General features: G+C 42.0%; 1 protein-coding gene across 2 annotated transcripts in view; it reads right to left on the minus strand.

Moving 5' to 3' along the window:
- Window positions 1-24,308, minus strand: part of KIF4A (kinesin family member 4A) — a 144,270-nt gene that overhangs the window by 92,032 nt on the left and 27,930 nt on the right. For both annotated transcript variants that reach the window (XM_058658272.1, XM_058658271.1), the window contains exons 7-9: window positions 11,136-11,252; window positions 10,349-10,524; window positions 2,575-2,636 (exon numbers count right to left, since the gene is read on the minus strand). In XM_058658272.1, coding sequence (XP_058514255.1) covers window positions 2,575-2,636; window positions 10,349-10,524; window positions 11,136-11,252 — 355 coding nt within the window. The remainder of the gene's footprint in view (window positions 1-2,574; window positions 2,637-10,348; window positions 10,525-11,135; window positions 11,253-24,308) is intronic.

Genomic DNA, 24,308 nt, shown 5'->3' on the forward strand with positions numbered 1-24,308 from the left:
TTTCATTTTTATTGCAAAGGCGGATATACAGAGAGGAGGAGAGACAGAGAGGAAGATCTTCTGTCCGATGATTCACTCCCCAAGTGAGCCGCAACGGCTGGAGCTGAGCCAGTCTGAAGCTAGGAGCCAGGAGTTCTTCCAGGTCTCCCACAAGAGTGCAGGGTCCCAAGGCTTTGGGCCGTCCTCGACTGCTTTCCCAGGCCACAGGCAGAGAGCTGGATGGGAAGCAGGGCCGCTGGGATTATAACCGGCACCCATATGGGATCCCGGCGCGTGCAAGCCGAGAACTTTAACCATTACGCTGTCGTGCTGGGCCCTAATCCAACATTCTTAAAATAGTATTAGAAAATCCAGATTAAATTATCCAAAGGGGAAACATCAGAAATGAAAAGGAGGTTATCAATGGATTTTGAAATTATGGCAATTTTATGTCTTACTAGTACTTTCATAATTGTGCTGCAAGAAGCAATGCACTACATGAAAAAATGGGTTACTGGAAATAAGGACAGTAAAAGAAAGTAGGCTCACATTATGTACAAGAATGAACTCCTAACAAAAAATAAGATGCAAATAAATTAAAAAATAAATAGAACATTAATAGTAGACGTAAACATGAGAGAATTCTCCTTTTAACTCCGGTATAAAGAAAGAATTTCTAACTGTGAATCAAAATCAGAAGTCTGGGAAGAATGTAAACAGTGTAGCCACTCTGAAATGTATTTTGGCAGTTTTAAAAATAAGTGAATACACCACCAAGAAATTCCATTCCTGGGGATCCACCCAGTGCAAATATATGTTCATATTAAAACCTACAAGTGAATGTTTACAACAGCAGTATTTATCATAGCCCCAAACTAGAAAGAATAAAAAAAATCTATTAACTGGCAAATGGATACCCAAAATGTGTTCTATCCGGATAATGGAGTACTACTCAGTATTGGGAATGAACTGTTGATACATGCTGTCATAGGGATGAGTCTGAACAACATGAGTAAAGAAGCCAGGCAAAAATCAGCACAAACTGTATGATTCCAAGTACAGGAAATGTCCACAAGTGGCAAATCTACGGACAAAAGCACATTAGTAAATTGTCTTGGCCAGCAGTGGACATGGGGATGATAACAAATGGGAATGAGAGGCCTTTCTGAGATGATGGCCATGTTCTCCAACTGGATTATGGTCTAAGTCCCAGCTGCTCTGCTTCTAAAGCGGTGCCCTGTTAATGTGCCTGGGAAAGCAGCAGAAGAGGGCCCAAATGTTTGGGACCCTACCACCTACATGGGAGAGCCACATGGTGCTCCAGTCTCTTGCCTTCAGGCTAGCACAGCCCAACTCTTTCTCCTGCAGTCATTATGGTGGAGCTCCTCCTATCTGTGTGTCTCCCACTTGTTAAAAAGAGGTGTTTATTTTTAATTGAAAGGTAGATTTTACAGAGAAGGAGAAACAGAGAGTTATCTTCCACAAGCTGCTTCACTCCCCAAAGGGCTGCAACAAGTCAGAGCTGTGCCAGTCCAAAGCCAAGGAGTCTGGAGCTACCTCTGCATCTTCTGATGTGGGTACAGTGGTCCAAGAACCTGGGCTATCTTTTGTTGCTTTCCCAGGCACATGAGTCAATCACAAAAGAACAAATAACATATGTTCTCTCTTACATAAGGAAACCAGCACGGCAAGTGTAACTTCAATAATCCGATTCATACTCGGTTTTTTTTTTCGTTCTGGCTGCATTCCATGTGTTTTGATGTATTTTATTTTAGTTTTATTCATTCCAAATATTTTCTTTTCTCTTGTTGAATCCATTGCTGGCTCATGGATTACATATGTGTGTATATGTACATGTACATATATGTAATATATATAAGTATATATTACAATAATATAATTATATATATAATAGCTATTTAAAAAGGTATTAAAAAAAAAGATGTTGCCACGCTCTACCCATGAGGAGGCCTAGAAGCAGCAATGCTGCAGTGAAAAGGAGTATATACAGTTAGTGGTAACTAGCATTCAGATCTTGGTTCTAAATACCACTTTCCAAAAATGAAACCAGGGATCCTTAGAGATATGATTGATTTTAGAAGTGGGACATGGAAAACATGAGTTTGAGAAATCTTGTTACAGAATACAAGAAGCAACTGGAAAGTCTTGCTCAGAACAATCTGAGCAATAGTACAAATGATCATATGGATATTAACCCATAGACTAAATATCCACAAGCCTATGCAAATACAACTAAATCATCAAATAAACAAACAGGGGAAAAGAGACAGCTCTTACTCATAGTAAAATTCTTTAACAAATTTTTGAGGCCAGAAGATCTTTCTAAGTATATCAGGCTATTTCAAAAATAAAGTCCCAAATAACCAGCAAGGCTGGTAAAATACTTACCTTGATGCCATGTGCTACCAAAAACCTAAGCATAATAACAACAACAGCTCTCAGGATAAACAGCATCTACTAGAATACATATTTAAAATTGATCTGATTTTTCCTTCGGTTTCTTTTTCATATTTATAAATTTTATTGGTGTTGCTTGCATAGCTGACAAGAATGTAGAATTGATGTAATTCTTACTTTATAGATCCTGGCAGGGTACCTCCATGGGCTTGCAGCAACATGACCTGTAGCTGTTGTACCTGGAAGAAACAAGGAAAACTAATCAGCTAGTCACCAATCAAAAGCTATTCATCCCTTGGCAGTGAAATTAATACAATCAGCACTAGGGTAATTTTACTTAATGTCTATGAATTCTAAGGCACATCATCACAGATATTCCAGAAGGCATCAAAGGCTGATGAATCAAGCATAAATGGTCAATCAGCGTTACATGAACAACTATTTAGAGTGAGTTGCAGCTTTTAGCTAAATACCTCAATGAGCTTATGTTGAATGCCTAGCTTTAACATCAAACTGAGCACCAAGGTAAGCATTGTGGGGGCATACAAAAATCAAGTATGGTCCCTACTTTCAAATTCATAATTTATTTGAGGAAGACAAGCCTAAAACCAGAAACAGGAGGAAATAATGTTAAAACAGACATTGCCCGAAAGGTTCTACCTGAGTTATCAGGTAGAGTTCAGGGCTTTAGGGTTCTGAAAAGAAACAAAATTAAAGAAACTCCACAAGGACCCAAAAGAGGCTTCCTAGAAATGGACCTTAAACCACAGCACACGTGCAAGCTTCCTCTCCCTTTTTACCTATGATGAAGGAGCGGTTGCTCTGCTCTCTGAGACAAGTCTCTAGGCTTGTGCTTTGGGGCCCCACTCTTCCTGCCTCCTTATGAAATCCTGTCTGTGTTATGCCTTATAGCTTCTAGATCTTCAGCTTCTCCTTTTTTTTTTTTTAGGATTGTTCCAAGTAAGTTTCTCTCCAGCTTAAAACAAAAGCACATTCCTCAACCTCACTTCCTATCTTGCTTGCGCTTTTTCTGTTTTCCACAACATTTGAGAATAATTTCCACCAATGCCCTCTGTTTCCTTTGGCTCCTCTCTCTCACTTGTTCTAATATATATATATATATTCTAATATATATACATATTCTAATATATATATATATTTTGGCCAACATCATCTCAACCAAATTCCTTGCTAAGATCACCAATGACTTAAGTATGTCACTAAACCAGCAGCAATTTCCAAGTTCCACATTTCCTGGCTGACTGGTAGCGTCTGGGCTTAACAAGACACTATGCTTCGCTGGTTTTCTTTACACTCTTCCAGCTGATCTCCCGAGTCTCGTTTTTAAAATTTTCACTCTACTTGTTCTCAAAGCTTACTATCAGTCTTCTCACTTTAACGGCTGGAGCTAAGTTGATCCGTATCCAGGAACTTCCTCCAGGTCTCCCACATGGATGCAGGGTCCCAAGGCTTTAGGCTGTCCTCGACTGCTTTCCCAGGCTACAAGCAGGCAGTTGGGTTGGAAGTAGAGCAGCTTGGACATGCACCAGTGCCCAAATGGGATCCCAAGGTATGCAAGGCAAGGACTTTACCGCACTGGGCCCTAAAGTCTCATCTTAAAGTTTCATCTCTGACTAATGTTTCAATTACTGTGTATGAACTAATGACTCAAATTTGGCTCTAATACAGATCTTTTCAAACTCCAGACCTTCATATTCAACACTGTACCTGCCATTTCCACAATGTTCAGTGCTATCCCCAAACCTGGTGCTCTTTCAGTGCACACCAAGTCAGTGAATACCCAATTCTAAATTCCACAAACCCAAGTGTCATCCCCACACCCCTTATTTAATTCTGATACTTTGGTCTTCACCAACACTACCAGTCTAAAGAAGCCCTTCTTTAATGATCTTCACAAATCTACCCCTGTGGCACTAACATCCATTTCTACACAGCAGCCAAACCATCTTTTAAAAATGGAAATGAGTGCAGTGGTCATTTGATACAGGAGTTAGAGTGCTGTTTGGGATGTCTATGTGCCATACTGGAATACCTAGGCTGGATTGCTGGCTTGGTATACTGACTAGCTAATTCCGGCTAGTATAGAGCCTGAGCAGGTAATGATGGCAAGTAGTTGGGTTCCTGGCACCCATATGGAAAACCTGCCTGGGGTTGCAAGCATATGGGCAATGGATAGATGACAATTTTCTCATTCTTTCTCTCATTGCTCTGACTCTCTGCATCTCAAATAAATAAATACAAAATTTTAAAAGATGTAAGTGATCAATTTTAGCACTCAGTGGAAGCTCAATTTCAAATTTATTTTCATTTTATTTGAAAGGCAGAGACAAAGACATGCATGGATAGAAGTCTTCCAATTGTTGGTTTACTCTACCAATGCTTCCAATTTCCAACAGCCAGGGAGGGGCCATCCCAAGACAGGAACTCATAATTCAATCCAGATTTCCTACGTAGGTGGCGTCAACCCAAGAACTTCCTCTGCTGCTTCTCAGTGTGAGCATTAGCAGGAGGTTGATAAAGAAGTAGAGGAGCTGGGATTTGAACCAGGCACTCTTATGTGAGATGTCTGCATCTCAAGTAGTAGCTTAATTGTACTACCCCATTCTCACTTCTTTTTTTAAAGATTTATTCATTTTTATTACAAAGTCGGATATACAGAAAGGAGGAGAGACAGAGAGGAAGATCCTCCATCTGATTATTCACTCCCCATGTGAGCCGCAACAGCCGGTGCTGCGCCAATCCAAAGCCGGGAACCAGGAACCTCTTCCAGGTCTCCCACGCAGGCGCAGGGTCCCAAAGCCTTGGGCTGTCCTCGACTGCTTTCCCAGGCCACAAGCAGGGAGCTGGATGGGAAGTGGAGCTGCCGGGATTAGAACTGGCGCCCATATGGGATCCCGGGGCGTTCAAGACGAGGACTTTAGCCGCTAGGCCACAGCGCTGGGTCCTCCCATTCTTACTTCTAAAACCATTTTTAACATGGCCCATAAATCCTTTTTTTTTTTTTTTTGCTCAAGTGGTTTTAATAGTTCTCCAGTTATGAATCACTGCCAGTTTCGCTCGATGAGGTCGTCCACTGATTGATATGGTCCATCATAAAGTCTCCGTTTGCCCCATATTTCGCTGCCAACATATAGCTGAGATGAATGACCTGTTCTGTCTTCTGTCTTTTCTTGGTTAGAGTTCTGAGTCCAGCAATTCGATTGGGGAGATCTCCAAAGAAACTTTGAGGTATTCCCAGACTAGATTCTTGTATGTTCTAGAAAGCACAGGGCCCGGCACAGTCCATCACCCTGATCAGCTGGTGGTTTCAATTGCTGGGTTGGTTTTGTTTTCAGTCCCGAGTTGCACTGGAACCAACAGGTGTTGCAGTCCAGTCTGGTTCTGTCCAGCACATACTCAACCCTTACATCAACCAGTGGGAGCTGCAGCCTAGTCGGGGCGACCCAAAATAACCCCCACCAGGCCCGCCCCATACCCTGGTTTGCCAGTATACGTAGCAGTAGACCAGTCTGTCCCCCATTCCATTGGGCTCTTGTACTTGTCAATGGGTATTAAAGCTTAGTTCTATCTAACCAACTCAACCATCCAGCCCTCACGGATGTTGTTGAGTGCCTCTCTGTCTAGCCACCCCAGCCCCCGTCCTAGTTTTCATGCCCTCCAGTGGGAGTAGTAACCCAAGAAGGGGAAACCCACTTTTTCCCTCCCAGGTCTCTCTCCGTCCTGGTTTATGCACTCTTTAGGTGGTTCTGTGGTTTGACTTGACAGAATTAGCCCCCAGTGCCAGCTGATGCTGCGGCTAAGCCCAAACATCCTTCACCCACTCTAATTTATGCTTGCACCAGCAGGAATAATCAGCCCAGCCTGGCTTTTCCCTGATCTAGTCCACATGCAGCACACAGGTGTTGTAGCCTTGCTTAGTCTGGTCTGTCCCCATCCCAGCCCACGCTCTCCAGTGGGAGTAGCTGTCCGGTGAGGGGACCAGCCCCTTAATCCCCCTGCCAGCTCTGCCCCTCCCTTCCTGGATCTCATGTGTGCTGGTTGGGTGCTGCTGTCAAATCCAGTACAGGCAACCATGCCCTGGCATTCCATGTGTACTGGTTTTGTCGCGACCAAACCCGGCTTGACCCACACTCTGTTCTGGTGATCGGATTTGCCAGTGGTTGACATGAACTGATTCAGCCTAGTCTGCCCCTGACCCATGCCGAATGTGTGCCAGTGGGAAACTTTCCATGGCCTATTCTGGGCTGTTTCCTATCATGCTTCTTGCGCTAACCTGCAGGGACTGTGTCCTGCCAGAGGAGTTGCCCAGGCTCCTCCATCAGAACCCCTCCCAATGCCAGATTTTGCGCATGCCAGGGGGTCCATGAGCCAACCCTACTCAGTTCACCTCCTGTCCTAGCAGGAACAGTGGCTTTTCCTGGCTGGCTTTCACCCCATTCTGCTTCTTGTTGTTGGATGTTTCAACCTAGCCATGGCTCGTCCATACCCACATACAGCTCACACATGGCTTAGTAGGGGGTTGAGACCCAGCCTAGTCAGTCCCACGTCTACCCTGGTTCTCCATGACACCAGATGGTGTTGGGGTCTGAACTGGCCTGGTGCATCCAATCCCAGCCCACACTAGTGCCTTGGGTGACTACGACTGTTTCCTAGATAGAATGCAGCCCCCATTCCAGCACACGCACCCCTTGGTGGGAATCTCAACCCAGTTAGGGTGTCCCCTTACCTCCCCATTTGGGCCTGTTCCTAGCCGTAAATCACGCACCTGCCCATGGTTGCTCTGAGCGAGCGAGCGAGCCTGCATCTACTGGTTCACTCTCCAGATGGCCACAATGACTGGGGCTGGACCAGGTCAAAGCCAAGAGCTTCCTCCAAATCTCCCACATGAATGACAGCGGCCCAAGCACTTTAGGCTTCCTCTGTCGCTTTTCCCAGGCCATAGGCAAGGAGTGAGAATGGAAGTGTATCAACCAGGATTTGAGCCAGCAGCCACATGGGATTCTGGCATTGAAGCTGGTGGCTTTAATCTTAATTCATAACTCCAGCTCTGAGAATGGTATTTTTAACATGTAAATAATACTTCAAATAAACTACTTACATAAAGGGTCCCTGACCAAAGTTCACAAAAGGGCAGGATTTAGTGCAGTGATTAAGAAACTCCTTGGACATGCACATCCCATGTCAAAGTGCCTAGGTTCAAATCCCAGCTTTGTTCTCCATTCCAACTTCCTGCTAACATACATCCTGAGAGGTATCTCATAGCTTTGGCTGGGCCCAGTCCTAGCTGTTGCATACATTTGGTGAGTAAACCAGTGGCTGGAAGATCCATCTCTCTACCTTTCAAATAAATAAGAATTAAATGAAATATTCATAGAAATTGAATATTATGAAAAAAATCAATATGGATTGTAAAACTTTTTTTTATTAAAATGAACATCTCTATAATTTCATTTTGTCCTCTACTGTGGCCACTAGGAGAGGAAGTATTAATGGAAAAGAAAAGAGAAAAGAAATTCACTTAATAGTATTATCCCAGGGGAGGAATATCATGAAGGGAGTGAGGTCTGGGCAGTAGGAAAATGCTAGATTTTCAGTGGAAAGGGTATTCCAGAAGCTGGAACACAAGAAAAACTGACTTCTACAAAAATGTATATACTTAATTCCCGTCTGCTTAGCTCTTACCAAGGCTAATAGAGTTGTTCCACAACCAGTCATACTGAGAGCTCCTAATCAGCTACCACTTCCACGCCTGTAACAACTATTTCAGACCATGCCACCCTTTTGCCTTCTATTTCACAATCTGACGACCTTACATTATCCCACTGAGAAGATTGGGCTGAAAATCCTTTAATTTCCTTTCCCCTCCCCCCCTCCAAAGTAGCCTTGGTGTATTCTTTCTAACCTAACCTCTTTTCCTCTAGCCTTGGGGGCAGAGAACATCTTCACTGCCTGGAGCAAATATTTGTGTTTAGGATACCAGCTACTTATGAAACTAGTCCTTGGTCTCAATGTCAGTCCTTTCCCTACTGGTTCTTTTAATCATTTAAGTCTCTTCCATATGTTAAAGACAGAGACCTACTACATTTCTTGATCCCTGGCTACCAGCCTATTCTTTTCTTGCCTTGCCTTCTTGACAAAAGAGCCTTTCAGGGATGGCGCCATGATATAACAGGCTAAGTCTCCACCTGCAGTGTCAGAATTCCATATGGATGCTGGTTCGAGTACTGGCTACTCCAACTCCAATCCAGCTTCTTGCTGATGTGCCTGGAAAAGCTGTGGAGGATGACACAAGTCTTTGGGTCCCTGACCACATGGGAGACCCAGAAGAAACTCCAAGCTCTGGCTTCAGTCTGGCCCAGATCCAGCCACTGTAGCCATTTGCAGAATGAAAGAGCAGATGATCTCTATGTCTCTCCTCTCTGTAACTATGCCTTGCAAATAAGAATAAATACATCTTTAAAAAAAAAAGAAGAGGGCCCAGCGCCGTGGCCTAGCAGCTAAAGTCCTCGTCTTAAACACCCTGGGATCCCTTATGGGCACCGGTTCTAATCCCGGCAGCTCCACTTCCCATCCAGCTCCCTGCCTGTGGTCTGGGAAAGCAGTCGAGGACGGCCCAAAGCTTTGGGACCCTGCACCCGTGTGGGAGACCTGGAAGAGGTTCCAGGTTCCCGGCTTCAGATCAGCACAGCACCGGACGTTGCGGCTCACTTGGGGAGTGAATCATCGGACGGAAGATCTTCCTCTCTGTCTCTCCTCCTCTCTGTATATCTGACTTTGTAATAAAATAAATAAACCTTTAAAAAAAAAAGAATAAAGAACCTGTCAGCAGTAACCTGTGCTTATTCCCTGACCATTTTCTCACTGATAGACTCCTTGCTGATCAAAATCCAGGGACACACTTCAATCCTTAATTTACACTTCCTTAAATGTATACTTTGGACCCCACTCCATGAAATGTTAACTTGGTTTCCATGTGTTCTTTCTGTCTACTCCTTATTAGTCACTCTCCTTTCGTCATTTCTTAGATGCTAGTTCCCCAAAGTTCTGATCTTGACCTTGTTTGCTTTTTCAATCACTCATTCAGCAAACATTTGTTCAGTACCTTTAATGTATCAGACACTCTTGGATCTCATCTCAGTAGCTTCAGATACCATCTAAATGCTAATGACTCTCACATTTCCACCTTCACCTCGTCACTCTTTATTAAACCCAGCTAGCCAGCCTCCTTTGACCATTTCCACTTGCATGACCCTCAAGCCCTTCAAATTAATATGCCCCAAAATGAACCCATCATTTCTTTTGTCCTGTTTTTCCTCCTGTAGTCCCTGATTTGAATGATTAGCACTATCGTTTGCTCAGTTATCCAAGCCAGAAACTTGAGTACCATGACTCCACTCACCCCTCTTTTCCCACATCAGAATCACTAGGTAAGACCTATACACTCTTTTTTCTTTTTTTCCCCCCCTCTTATTCTTCCCTTTCTTCATGGCTACTGCTACTGTTCTTATTTCAGGTCGTACTCTCATTCGGTTTATTTTAGCAGCCTAATTTATTTTCCTACTGCTAGTCATGCCCACTTCTCACCTACTTTCTCTACACTGTCTTGGGTGATCTCCCTGAAATACACATTCCATCATATTGTCCTCTCAAAATCCTGGTCTTTATAGCTGTCGGGTTGAATTCTAAATTCTTCAACAAGTCCTATAAGGAGCCCAGGATTCAGCCTCTGTCTACCTCTACTGCCTCAACTTTCATTGCTCAGTTCTTCATTCCAAACTGAAATGGACAGTGAACATGATAAGAGGAGTCATTTTAGGAGGCCCCCAAACTAACATAATGCTTAACCAACATCTCAAAATTTCCAATAGAAACTCCATCATCCCGTTCACATATCAGTAATTTTTCCCACATAAGTTTAAGTTCTTTATACCTGTTGCTTCAGATGGTTAAGTTCAGCTGTCTGGGGATCAATATTAATAACAGGTTTGTTCTTGATTTTTCTTGCTCTGTCAGCATAGCGAAGGGTATTCAATGTTTCCTCTAGATTGGAATCAGCAGGACTCACGCAGGCTATCATAAGAGTATGGCTGTTACCGCCCAGAGAATCTGAAAACGAACCATAAAGAACAATGGAAGGAAATGAAACCAAAAAAGTAGGATGCAGGCAAAACTGTCCAATTGGGTTGATGATTTCAAACAAAGATACATGAAATTCTTTGCTGTTTGTGTCAATATAAAACGAAGATTTCTGATGTGTGAAATGATACTGTTTAGGAGCTTATCACACGTGTTCCCATTCATAAGCAAGACTACGATTCAGTAGTTAACCAAGTTAAAACTAGGGCCTGGCCCCAGTAACATAGCAGCCACTGCTGGGGTAAAACATTCCTAGGATGCCCTCTCTAGAAGGATAGCTCTCCAGGAAATTCTGTTTGGCAGTACTAATCATTAAAGAAAAAGCAACCAAGTTCATTTTCAGGCATAAAGTACTAAGTACAGCTGGCACTCTGAACATTTCTTGGCTCTCAAAGTCTTATATGAAGACATCCTTTCTATTATTATCATAGAAACCTTACTGTCAACAGTTGAATGTATCAATTAGACAGCTGTGAAGGCATCATCAACAAACAGTGGGCTTTTTAACCTGTTGTGTCTTTGCTTTCTTAGCACTATCATTCTGAATTATTCTCTCATATTTAGAAGCACTTTGGGCTTACCTTGAAGTAGTCGAGTCAGCTTGGAATCTCTGTAGGGCACAAAGCCACCCTTTTTATCATCTCCAAGCGCACTGATTACATTTCCCAAGCAAAGAAGGCCTCGATTAATATTAATACCTAACAGTGGGAAACAGAATTTAAATCGCTTGGTAAAGCATCTAACAAATACTGACATGGTCTGCTGAGAAAATTTTGAGAAAAAGATTCCATAATAATATTGTCATCAACTGTAAGGACATTTCTTAACCCTGTTCACTTGTGAGACTGCCTCTTAAAGTTTAAAAGACAAAAGTACAAATGTTGGGTGGGCATGCACAATTGAGAACATTGGTACTTCTCACCCTTTGCCATGGAAACAAAGCAGACAGATAAGTATCACCATGACAACCACCATCTGTATAATTATTTACTTTTTATAATCATTAGCACAGTCCTTAAATGAAAGCCACGAAACTGGATAATTTTCAACCCAATTTTTGCCATCTTGTTATTATTTTTACTATCATTCTCAGCTTACCTTTTTCTCAGAGGTTAAATGGTTTGCTTAAGGCCACTTCTAGAAAGTAAGCAGTGGGCCTGAGATTCCATTCTAGGATTTCAGTCAAGTCCTATACTCCATCATCCCAGAATCCATGTCCCCTTTACTATAAAAAGGTAAAATTCTTTTCCACCTAATTCCAAGGCTTACTTTTTAAATAGTATAATAATCTCTGAGGTCCCAGTAAAGAACCTACTTCCCCATTAAAGTATCTGTGGAAAGATTATATAGTATAATGGCTAAATGTATGGCTTTGGTGTCAGACAGGTCTGAGGTCTGATCCTGGCTCTGTCACTGATCAACAACATGATTTGGGGTAAGTTCCTTATAAAATGAGGTAAATCTGGGCAAGGCATTTAGCTTAGTGGTTAAGACACTAGTCAGGATGCCTGTTCTCCACATCACAGTACCTGGACTGGATACCTAGTCCAGCTCCTGACTCCAGATTCCTGCTAATGCAGACTCTGGGGGGCAGCAGGGATGGCTCAAGCACTTGGGCTCCTGCCACCCATGTGAGGTATGGATTGAGTTTCCAGCTTCAATGCTGTGCAATCTCAGCAGCTACAGATGTTTGGAAAACAAACCTGTGGATCGGAGCTCTGTTTCTTTTTCTCAAAAAATATTAAAATGAGATAAGTCTATCCTTAAATAAGATATCACTTAAAAGAGTACTGCAAAATGCAGTATGTGGCGCAGTGAGTAAAGTCACTGTTTACAGCACCAGCATTCTGTATGGGCGCCAGTTCATGACTCAGCTACTTTAGTTCTGATCCAGCTCCTTGCTAATGCACCGGGAAACACAGTGTGGGATGGCCAACTGCTTGGGTCCCTGCATCCACGTGGGAGACTAGCTCCTGACTTCAGACCTGCTGAACTCCAGCCATTGTAGCCATTTGGGAAGTGAAATAGTAAATAGAAGAGTGTTCTCTATGTCTCTCCCTCTTCCTCTCTCTGTTTCCCAATAAATACATTTAAAAAAAAAAGAAGAAAAAAGAAAGTAGACCTAGTGGGAGATCATCAGAGGCTCTTTGGAAGGTAATTCTTGTGAGAGGTTGCTTACACCAGGCTGAATCAGGTCCTCTCTGGTCCCTGGGTCCCCACGGGATCCTTCCCTCTTGTATGTCTTCTGCTACCCACTGCCTTTGTCAGATGCCAGACCAGTGAGGCTCCCTGATCTTGGACCCTATAAAACCATGAGCCCATAAAAGTTTTCTTCCTGCAGAAGTAGCTTTTCTTGTGTGGTTGTTATAGTGACGAAAAGCTGAATAACACAAACTTTGTGAGAAAAAAAATATGCATAAACTTCAGAATTTTTCCTACTCCCAAATCTTTTATATTCTATTTTCTATGAACTTGTTGAAGTTCATGGAAGTAGGGCATTGAGGAAGGCCACAGTCTCTGCTGTCATGGATGGTACTGTAATGGCTTATGAGGTCCTGGAGGGCACTAGATAGGACCTCTTTTAAGATTTACTTGTTTGTTTTGAAAATCAAAGCTACAGAGAGAAATAGGGAGAAACAAAGAGATCTTTCATTTCAATGCTTCACTCCCTAGGTGGCTAAATGGTCAGCGCAGGGCCAGGCAACAGTCAGGAGCCAGGAACTGCATCCGGGTGTCCCATGTGAGTGTCAGGGAAACGAACACGTGGACCAAACCTCTCACTGCTTTTTCCAGGCCGTGTGTTACCGGATCAGAAGTGTAGCTACACCAAAATATCTGTCCCAGCTAGACTAGTGCTGCTATCCCAGCCACTAGAGACACGAGCAATACATTTCTGTTCATCAATTAGGTCATCTAAGGTATTATAACAGCACGAATGGATTGACACAAGTGACATCATTACTGTTAGCTCTACTTTACCTTTTCTTTGTTGAGTCATACTTTGTATTACATCATAACCTGAAATTATCAGACTTACAAGATTTCAAACCTCAAATTCCTGACTACATCCTTCATGGATCCTGTTTTTAACCCTTACTGTCACTACCAGTTTAAGGACATTTTATAACATTCTCAGTAGATTAGGCTCTTCCTGTCCTGAAAGTACCTATTCTAAACCTGGTGGTCAGTCATTTCAGCTACACTTTCCCAAACACTCACAGGGTTCAGGGCCTTTATGCCTTCCCACCATATCAAGTCCTAACCATAGATTAAACCAGTTGCGTGTATGTTCAGGTACACACATGCACACGTGGGCCTATTGTAGGCTATAATCCTGAAGAACTAGCATAACTAAATGTGTTGGATCCATCATAAACATGCTATGTGACCTTAGCTGCATCCTTATCAGTTAACAGTTCTTTCTTTCTCAATTCTACCTAACCTAATCTAACTCACCTTGGCAGTTATTTTAAACACTCATCATTTTCAAGACTGTGGGGCTACATTCCCTCTTTATTAGCAGATGATTTCACCGAACATTTTGCAAGATGAAAGTTATCCTTAAGGGCTCCCTAGTCTGCCCTCTCCTCACCTCATACTCTTTCCTTTGCTGTTACTCATTTCCTCTTCCTTCCTCTTTCAGAGTAATTGCCTTCATTCACAGGGCTCTGCTTTTTGCCTCTGCCTATGTTTCTACGTCCTCCATTTTCCCTGGGACTCAGGATCTTTTGAACTTCTCTCTTGTTTACTTAGATCTTATTTTCTCTTCATTAATTCCTTCCTTTCAGTCTACATACATGTTCAAATCTCCCCAATCTAAAACAAAAACACTTTTCTAAAGAAACCATTCCTTTCATTTCCTTCACTGCCAATTGAAAGAGATGCCATTTTGCAGAGCCATTTATTCTACCTCAAAAGGGAAAGGAGAGCCTGTTTGGATTTATCAAGCCTGTTTGCCAATATCTGTACTATTCCCTGTATCAGACCACTCCTTCCTTTTCCTTTTAAGCCAAACAGAACATTGTGTGATTTTATTGGTCCACATCTCATTCAGACATAAACAAGAGATGACAGATTTTCAACGCTTTCAGCAAAATTTCCACCTTTGGTTTTATGCAGAAATAAAACAAAACTCCAGATGAACCCTGAGAACAGTCAATCTATAGCTAGTATGATCTAAGCAAGAATTTTAGAATTGGGCCCGGCGCACTAGCCTAGTGGCTAAAGTCCTCACCTTGCACTTGCCGGGATCCCATATGGGTGCTGGTTCTAATCCTGGCAGTCCTGCTTCCCATGTGGCCTGGGAAAGCAGTAGAGGAAGGCCCAAAGCCTTGGGACCCTGCACATGCATGGGAGACCCAGAAAAAGCTCCTGACTCCTGACTTCAAATTGGCTCAGCTCCAGCTGTTGTGGCTACTTGGGGAGTGAATCGGTGGATGAAAGATCTTCCTCTCTGTCTCTCCTCCTCTCTGCATATCTGACTTTCCAAATAAAACAAATAAATCTTATTTTAAAAGAATCATAAGACTTATGGATAAAGTGAGTTAGTCCCCACTCCATTGAATGGAGTCAAGGCTTTGAAATAGAAAGGAGCTAAGAGACCTCAATATCTCTGTGGAAAGAAATCATCAGAGGACAGGTTGCGATTCAGCAAAAATAAGGCATTAAAACAGTAAGCTCTAGACAAGGATGGAGTAAACAGTGTCAGCCTTAAATGTTCTGAGCAAGGATGACTTTAGAGAAAAATCCCCAAATACAATTCCACAACCAGAAGTTTTTTTGTAAGACTGAGAACAGATCAAGCAGTAATAAGGTTGAGAACACTGCCGAATAGATTTTGTTCACTATGGCAAAAAAACAAAAGATTTTTAATTTCTTGAGAGTAGGGACTGTGACTTACCCATCTTTGCTATCTCTAATAACTAGCATAGTCTCACAATCACATATAAATACATTCAATGAATAAAGGACACAAATGTGTGGCGTGAGAAGAGAGTCCAGACTGTTCAGTGTTTTTATGCAAAGCCACGTGGGCATAGCTCATTGCAAGTATTCAATACGCACGGAAAATAAAGCTTTGGGCATCAGAAAAGTATTTGGGTTGATTTAGGAAGTCAGGCTGATACATACTCGCTGTTTGTTGGAGGATAGGTTAGATGATGAGATAATGAAAAGAAACACTGCAGGAAGTGGGACAGGTCTGCATTTATACTGCTGAATTGTATTTCATCACATGGATATACTGATTTAAGCATTCACCTGCTGAAGGATATTTGGATTCCTCACAATTTTAGGTTGTTTTTTTTTTTTTACTTTTTTTTAAAGATTTATTTTTATTACAAAGTCAGATATACATAGAGGAGGAGAGACAGAGAGGAAGATCTTCCGTCCGATGATTCACTCCCCAAGTGAGCCGCAACGGGCCGGTGCTGTGCCAATCCGGAGCTGGGAACCAGGAACCTCTTCCGGGTCTCCCACACGGGTGCAGGGACCCAAGGCTTTGGGCCGTCCTCGACTGCTTCCCCAGGCCACAAGCAGGGAGCTGGATGGGAAGCGGGGCCGCCAGGATTAGAACTGGTGCCCATATGGGATCCCGGCAAGTGCAAGGCAAGGACTTCAGCCACTAGGCTAGGCCACGGCGCTGGGCCCATAGGCTGTTTTCAATTAGAGCAGCAGTAACATTCATCTATGGGTTATTGTGTGAACACACATATTCATTTCTCCAGAATAAATGGCCAGTAGTACACAGCTTTGACGTATGGTAAACAATGTTAAAGTTTGTAAGTAATTGCTGGGCTAATTTCCAGAGTGGATGTACATGTTATAGTCTCACTGGCAATATGTGAGTGATTCAATTTTTTCAGTCTCATCAACAAATAATATTGTCACTAGTCATCCTTGAAAAGAGCAATGCAGTGGTAGCTTTTTATGGCTTCTATTTGTATTTCCTTAACGAATAAGATGCTGAACATCTTTTGATGGGATTGTTGGCAATTGCATATCCTCTTTGGTGAAATAAGTGTTAATGTCTTTTGTCCATGTTCTAACTGGATTCATTTTGCTTCTGAGATTGGGGGAGATATTAATACAATTAAGATACAAATCCTTTGTTGGATGTATTGAATTTTTTTAAATGGAAAATTTTATTCAAGTTAATACAAAGAAAGAAATTATGATCATAAAATAGCTATAATATTCTTATGGTTTAAAGATTGACTTAAGATTATAAATTTGACCTTATAAAATACATTTACATGAGTTTAAAATCTGTTTTTAAATTTATTTCAAAGGTTAGAATTTGTTACAGAACTTCATTAAAACAAAACAGTTCCTCTGATTTAAAAAGAAGGCAACTGAAAATCTGTTGTGGATGAGGAGAAACAAATGAAATGTTTTAAACAAGGAGTAAACATGACCAAGGTTGGACTTTAGTTATACTACTTTGAAATCATTTGCAAAGTAGATTTCGGAGTAAAAGCTGATAGTTAAGAAACTAAGTTTTTAACAGCTCAGGTGAGAGCCCTCTAAGGACTACTGCTGTGAAAATGGAACGCAGAGGATGGAAATCAGGGGTCTTAGGTGAGAAAAAAAGATTGGATATGACATGTACTAATATCCTAGAAATAAGGTTGATGTTCATTTGTCTCAGTACTCAACAGTTATTGAACAGCTATCATGTGTGACATAGGTGACGGGGAAATAAGAACTGCCGGGGCCAGTGTTGTAGCACAGCAAGTTAAACTACTGCCTGTGGCACCCATATTCACACAGGTTCAAGTCCAGCTTGCCTCAAATCCCTTCTGGCTATCTGCTAATGTAGCTGAAAAAGCAGCGGAGGGTGGCCCAAGTGCTTGGATCCCTGCATCCAAGTGTAAGGGAACTCCTGGCTTCAGCCTAGCCTGGTCCAAGTCTTTGTAGACACTTGGAGAATGAGCCAGTGGTTTGAAGACCCCTTCCATCTGCCATTTCCAACTTTCTTCTATCTCCCTGTGCTTGTCCAATAAATAAAATAAATCTTTATTTACTTTAAACTGTTAATTATTTATTTGAAAGGCAAGGTGACAGAAATAGAAGGAGAGACAGAGACTTTCCATCAACTGGTTCACTCCCAAAATGGCCACCATGACCAGAACTGGGTAGGCTTGAAGTCAAGGAGTCAGAAGATTCCTCTGAGTCTCCTACGTGGGCACAGGGGACCAACTACTTGGGTCACCCTCCACTGCCTTCCCAGATCATTACCAGGGAGTTAGCTTGGAAGTTGAACAGCCAACCCAAAAAGGGGGCCTATATGGGATGTTGGCACTGCAGGTGGCAGCTTTACAGCCCCATAAAGTAAATATTAAAAGAAGATAAGAAGAACTGGTTTCTGCTTTCAAAGAACTCAAAGTCTAATGGGGGAAACAGTTACAAAAAAAAAAAAAGAAAAAGAAAAAGGAACACATTAACAGAGGGACGTAATTTTCTGTATCTTGATAAGACTTTGAGTTACAAGCCTTTGGATAAGTGTATTTGTCAACAGCCAACTAATAATATTATTTTAATATAATTCTTAATAATATTAAAATTGCAAATATGAAATGGCAGTGAATGGGGCTGGCGTTGTAGTGATCTGGTTTAGACATTGAAAGCCACGCTGCCACCCCATATGCACACCAGTGCGAGCCTCAGTGGTTTCACTTCCAATCCATCTTCCTACTACAGCACCTGGGACAGCAGTAGGGCAGGGTCCAAGTACTTGGACTCCTACCACCCATGTGGGAGAAGGAGACAGAATTCCTGCTTTGGCCTAGCCCTGCCCTGGCCACTGTAGCCACTTGGGGAGTGAACAAGTTAATAGAAATCTCTCTCAGACTGCACCTTCCAAATAAAGAAATAAATATTTTTAGGTGTGAGCTAATTATATACAAGCTGAAATACTCAGGAGGAAAGTAATTAATGTGTGCAATTTTATTTCACAAACGATGGCCCAATGGCCTTTGTATACACAAAAAATGCTATGGCTGAGAAAGGAATTCTAAGAACAGTCTATCTTAACAGCTGCCAAAAAAAAAAAAACCCTTAATGTCTTGAAATAAATTTAACACAGGACATGAGGGATCACTACAATGAAAATTACATTAAACATTAAAGAAACAGAAGGCCATTAAAAATGGCAAAACTGTCATGTTTGTGGATTGTTTAATTTATCAAAATGCCCATAATACTGAAAGTATGGATTTAACAGATTCAATACAATCTCAATCAAAACACCTGCAACATTCTTTTTGGATCTAAGGCAAAATGATGCTAAAATTCATATGGAAACATAAGGGACCAATGTTTATTTATGGTTATTTATTTTTATTGGAAAGTCAGATACGCAGAGAGGAGGAGAAACAGAGAGGATCTTCTGTCCAAAGATTCACTCCCCAAGTGACCGCAATGGTCAGAGCTGAGTCAATCTGAAGCCAGGAGCTCTTCCGGGTCTCCCATGTGGGTGCAGGGTCCTAAAGCCTTGGGTCGTCCTCAACTGCTTTCCCAGGCCACAAGCAGGGAGCTGGATGGGAAGTGGGGGCACCGGGACATGAACCGGTGCCCATATCGGATCCTGGCATGTGCAAGGACTTTATCCACTAAGCTATGTTGCCAGACTCGCTACAGCAATCAAACAAAAAAAAGCAGGGGCTGGTACAGTGGCGTAGCCAGCTAATCCCCTGCCTGTGACACCACCATGGTCGCTGTTTCATGTCCTGACTGCTCCAATTCCCATCCAGTTCACTGCTTATGGCCTGGCAATGCAGTGGAGGAAGGCTCAAGTCCTTGGGACCCTGTGCCTACGCGGGAGGTCCAGAAGCTCTTGGCTCCTGGATTTGGACAGGCTCAGCTGTGGCTGTTATGGCAATTTAGGAAGTGAACCAGCAGATGGAAGATCTCTCTGCCTCGCCTTCTCTGTGTAAATCTGCCTTTCAAACAAACACAAACAAAGCTGCAGGTATCACAATAATAGACTTTAAAATGTACTATAATAATAAATGCTGCTGAGAATGTAGAGGAAAGGCACTCTATTCCACTGTTGGTGGATATGTACACTAGTGCAACCATTATGGACAGTATGGATATACCTCAGATATCTGAAAATAGATCTGCCATATGACCTAGCCATCCAACTCCTGGGAATTTATCCAAAAAACAAAATCACATGAGAGTAATGTTTATAGCAGGTCCATTCACAATAGCTACGAAATGAAATCAATCCAGAAACCCATCAATCGATGACTGACTAAAGCAAATGTGGTATATATACATCAAAAAATACTACTCAGTCATAGATTAATGCAATTTTGTCTTATGCAATGATATGGATATAACTGGAAACCATTTTGGTTAGTGAAATAAGTCATCCTCAAAACACAAATGTCATTTTTTAAAAAAAACTTGTGATAATACACCAAATACAAAAGATGTAATTTATAGGTGTGAAAGCAACATTCTGGGATTTGATTATAGTGTACAGCCTTTGTTTTTTGTCATACTTTGTTATATTTGCGGGGTGTTGATATCTTTACCTAATGGAGTGTTAATCCAGCGATTGAAAAATGAGAACTGGAGAATCAAGATGACGGAATAGGGTAAGGACACGTTTATACAGACGGAAAAACATTTAATCAGGATGAAGCAGAGAGGACATATTTCAGGAAATAGGAAAGGACAGAACAACAGCAGAGGGGTACCTGGAGACTGACAGACACAGGAAAGCAGCAGGCACAGCAGTGTGGTGTTGCAGAGACTGATACTCCAGCACGGCGATCTGAACTCCACAGCAGCCTGAACTCCACCAGCAACCAGGTGGGAAGGGACTTTCACTGGGAGCTCGGGTGGTGAACCCAGACAAAGAACTGTCCGTTCTGCTGGTCCGTTTGATTTGACCAAGAGCAGAGACAGAGCAGCAGATCTCAGACGGGCAGTGCGAGAACAGAGTGGATTTCACAGTCCAGTCAGCCCCCTAGAGCTGAATTGGGCACCATTTTGCGTAAGGAGGAAAGAGCGAGAGAGAGGACTGAGCATGTGCTGAGCTGGGAGTGAGCTCATTTCTGTCTGGGTGAACTGCAACGACGTGGCATTCTATGGGTTCCACTCAGGGCAGGTCTGGAATAGCCCTCGGATCTGATGGCCAGCAAATCAAGAACCTTAGTGTTTGTATGGCAGGCACCATTTAGGGCACTGTGGCAATAGCTTTGGGACTGCAGGGGACAACAGTGAACTGCACATGTGCTGATCTCACGAGAACTTGCTGAGGTCCGTGGATTGCACTGGTCCCGCAGGAAAATAATACTGACTGTGGCATCGTACCAGCCAAAATAGGTCCATGTGGCACCCAGACCTAACGTCCAACACGTTCCAGCAAGATCAGCACCACCAACAACCTAATTATATAGGACACCTGGTGTCTCTCTAATCCTGGGACCTGCTCCAACCGGAAGTGGGAGAAAGGTTGCAGAGACAATGGTGCAGCCTCAGCACGGTATCACAGCAGGTGAAGAGTGGTGAGCCAAGAGCTGGGGCTGTGGAGACCACAGTGGAAATCTGACATAAGAACCCAGACCTGGAACTCGCTGGAGGTTGTGGCACAAGTGGCTGCAAGCAAAGAGTTGTGTACCAACTGCAATAAGTAAAATCGCATTGTAGACCTGTGGGTGACACAGCTTAGAAACCTGCCCCAAGGAGAAGACTCTGCTAACCAGAAGTACAATGACCAAGAGCAAAAGAAGAGACAAAGGCACAATGAATATTGCCGAAAACTCTCCTGCAAGGGAGCAAAACCCTATGCCAACCTCAGAGTTAACTGAGGAAGACATCGATAAACTGGGGCACACAGAATCCATAAGGCTCATTTTAAAGATTCTGATCAACAATGAGAAGCTCATGCAAGAGTTCAAAGAATTTAAGGAAGCAATAAAGCAAATCAAGGCTGGTATATCAGAAATTAAGAACACAGTAGAGCAAATTAAGAGTACAGTGGAGAGTCTCCAAAATAGAATGAAGCAAGCAGAAGAAAGAATCTCAGAATTGGAAGGTATTTCCTGTCACCAGGCGGAAGCAAACAAAAAGCTGGAAGCAGAGCTGGATCAGGTCAAAAAAAGTGTTCAAGAATTGAAAGACACTATTAAGAGGCCAAATCTAAGAGTTATGGGAGTTCCAGAAGGTGCAGAAAGAGAAGCTGAGTTTGCAAATGTATTTAATGAAATAATAAAGGAAAATTTCCCTAATCTAGAGGAAGAATTGGGAAACAAGTTCCAGGAGGGGCACAGAACCCCCAACAGGCTTGACCAAAAGCGATCTTCACCAAGACATATGATCATCAAACTCTCTTCAATTGAACATAAGGAAAAGATCCTTAAATGTGCATGAGAAAAAAATCAGTTGACATATAAAGGAATGCCAATTAAGCTTACAGGAGATCTCTCACAGGAAACTCTACAGGCAAGAAGAGAATGGAGTGACATATTACAAATTCTAAAAGAAAAAAATTTTCAGCCCAGGATAACATATCCAGCCAAGCTTTCTTTTGTCTTTGAAAATGAAATCAAATTCTTCCACAGTAAAGAAAAGCTAAAAGAATTTGCCTCTTTCAATCCTGCCCTACAAATGCTACTTCAAGATGTTCTCTTGACAGAGAAGAGGAATAGCACCTATCAAAACCAAAGGCAAACGGGAAGAACATCCCACTAAAATGACAACAGAAGACTAAACCAATGAACAACTCATCCTTCAAATGACAGGACCAAAGTACCACACATGTATATTAAACTCTGAATGTAAATGGCTTAAGCTCAATCAAACATCATAGAGTAGTACACTGGATTAAAAAACAAAACCCATCTGCTTATTGTCTGGAGGAGACACACTTCAACAAAGATTAGCGGAAACTATATCACACGGGTTTTGTTATTCTCTGTTAGTTTCATCTCTTCAAAGCACTTCCTTCTGATTAAATCATTCAATGACTCGTAGATCATACAGTTGCATCATTTTCTTCAAGAAGGTTCTTGATTTTCATTTCTTCAGCTACATGTTAGTCATTTAATAGCATGTTATTTTACTTCATGGTGTTGTCAATTTCTTTTTCCTTCCTGTTGTTGATTTTGTTTTGTGGCTCTTCATTTAAGGGGATGTATAGTAGCTGTGTAATGGAGACTGTCATATCTAGTAACATGTCATTTAACTTCAGGCATTGTAAATTTCTATTTGTTGATTTTGTATCACGATTTTTCATTTAAGGGGATGTACAGTAGTTGTGTAATGGAGACTGTCATATCTAGTAACATGTCATTTAACTTCATGGCATTGTAAATTTCCTCTTTTCTTTCTACTGTTGATTTTGAAACATGACTTTTCATTTAAGGGGATGTACAGTAGCTGTGAAATGGAGACTAACATCCAGATGTGAGGATGTAGTGTGGTATGCATTTCTGCTTCTAGACCAAGATGGACTTACAATGAAACTGTTTACTGTATCTTGACAATAGGATTCTGGACTCTCTGCCATTGTCCGTGCCCGCAATGATGGACATATGACTGAGTATGAAGAACTATATGTTAGTAATGATCTAGAGGAACTGGGGGGGAGGGAACTGGGGAGGGGATAAGGGAATATGAAACTGTACTATAAACTAATAAGAATAATAATAAAATGTGTTAAAAAAGAAAAAGAAAAATGAGAACTATGTGAAATTTGTCCCATTTCTGTAAATAAACAGAAACTTTAAAAAAGAATATTGATTGATGGGTGGATATACATGTGATAAACCAAATACAGTAAAATATCAATGGTGGAATCCACATGCTGGGTATTGGGTATTCTTGTACAACCTTGTAGTAGCTTTGAAAATTTTTATTATAAAATCTAAAGGGAAAAAATACAGTTGAAAGGTCAATTTCTGAAAAGACCCTGATCCAGAGTAGAAATTTCTTAGGTGGGTGCATCTGAGTTATGATTTGAAGTATTAGGAGGTGTTGCCTGCCAGACCAAAAGGGAGAAAGAGGCCAGGCATCCAATGAGGACCTACAACATGGCAGGCGCTATGCCAGGCCCTAGAGATTCGATGATGAATCCAAGCTGTGCACTGAGGGAGTCAGGGGAGGGAATGCTGTCACACAGGGTTGAGGCAGTGTTCACAAGGGACAAAGGTGAGCCCTGAATGAGGGGCACCTAATCCACAGTGAGGACACCAGAGAAGATCAAAGGCAGTTTCCTCAAGGGGATGATGTCAGAACTTTAACATCAGAGTGTTAAAGGACACAACTGAGTTGGCCATGTGAAGACAGAGGGAAGGCAATTCAGGTACAGGGAGTGGAGGGTACAAAGATGCACAGGATTATCCAGGCACACTGTGGGGCACATGGACCTGCAGTAGAGAATGGGGAGAGAAACTTGAAAGATGGCCGAGGAGGCAGACTGGGATCAAGGAACAAGGGTTTAGCAGGCCCGTCTCTGTACAATCTGACTTTCCAATAAAAATATGCTTAGGGCACTAGTTGCTCCATATTTCAACTATAGCTTATGTGTTATTCATTTGTAATCTAATTATAATCTGACAATAGCCTAAATATGTCCTATATTCAAAATGACCAAAAAAAATAGGGAGAAACTTCATAAGAAATATATAGCACCCACACTGACTAAAGGGAGAACATGCTGAATAGGTAATTTAATCAGGGATGCAAATGGTCTGTAAATACAAAAACATATTCAACTTCACTAATAACCATAATAA

Source organism: Ochotona princeps, chromosome X, assembly GCF_030435755.1.
Source record: "Ochotona princeps isolate mOchPri1 chromosome X, mOchPri1.hap1, whole genome shotgun sequence".
Classification (NCBI taxonomy): Eukaryota; Metazoa; Chordata; class Mammalia; order Lagomorpha; family Ochotonidae; genus Ochotona; species Ochotona princeps.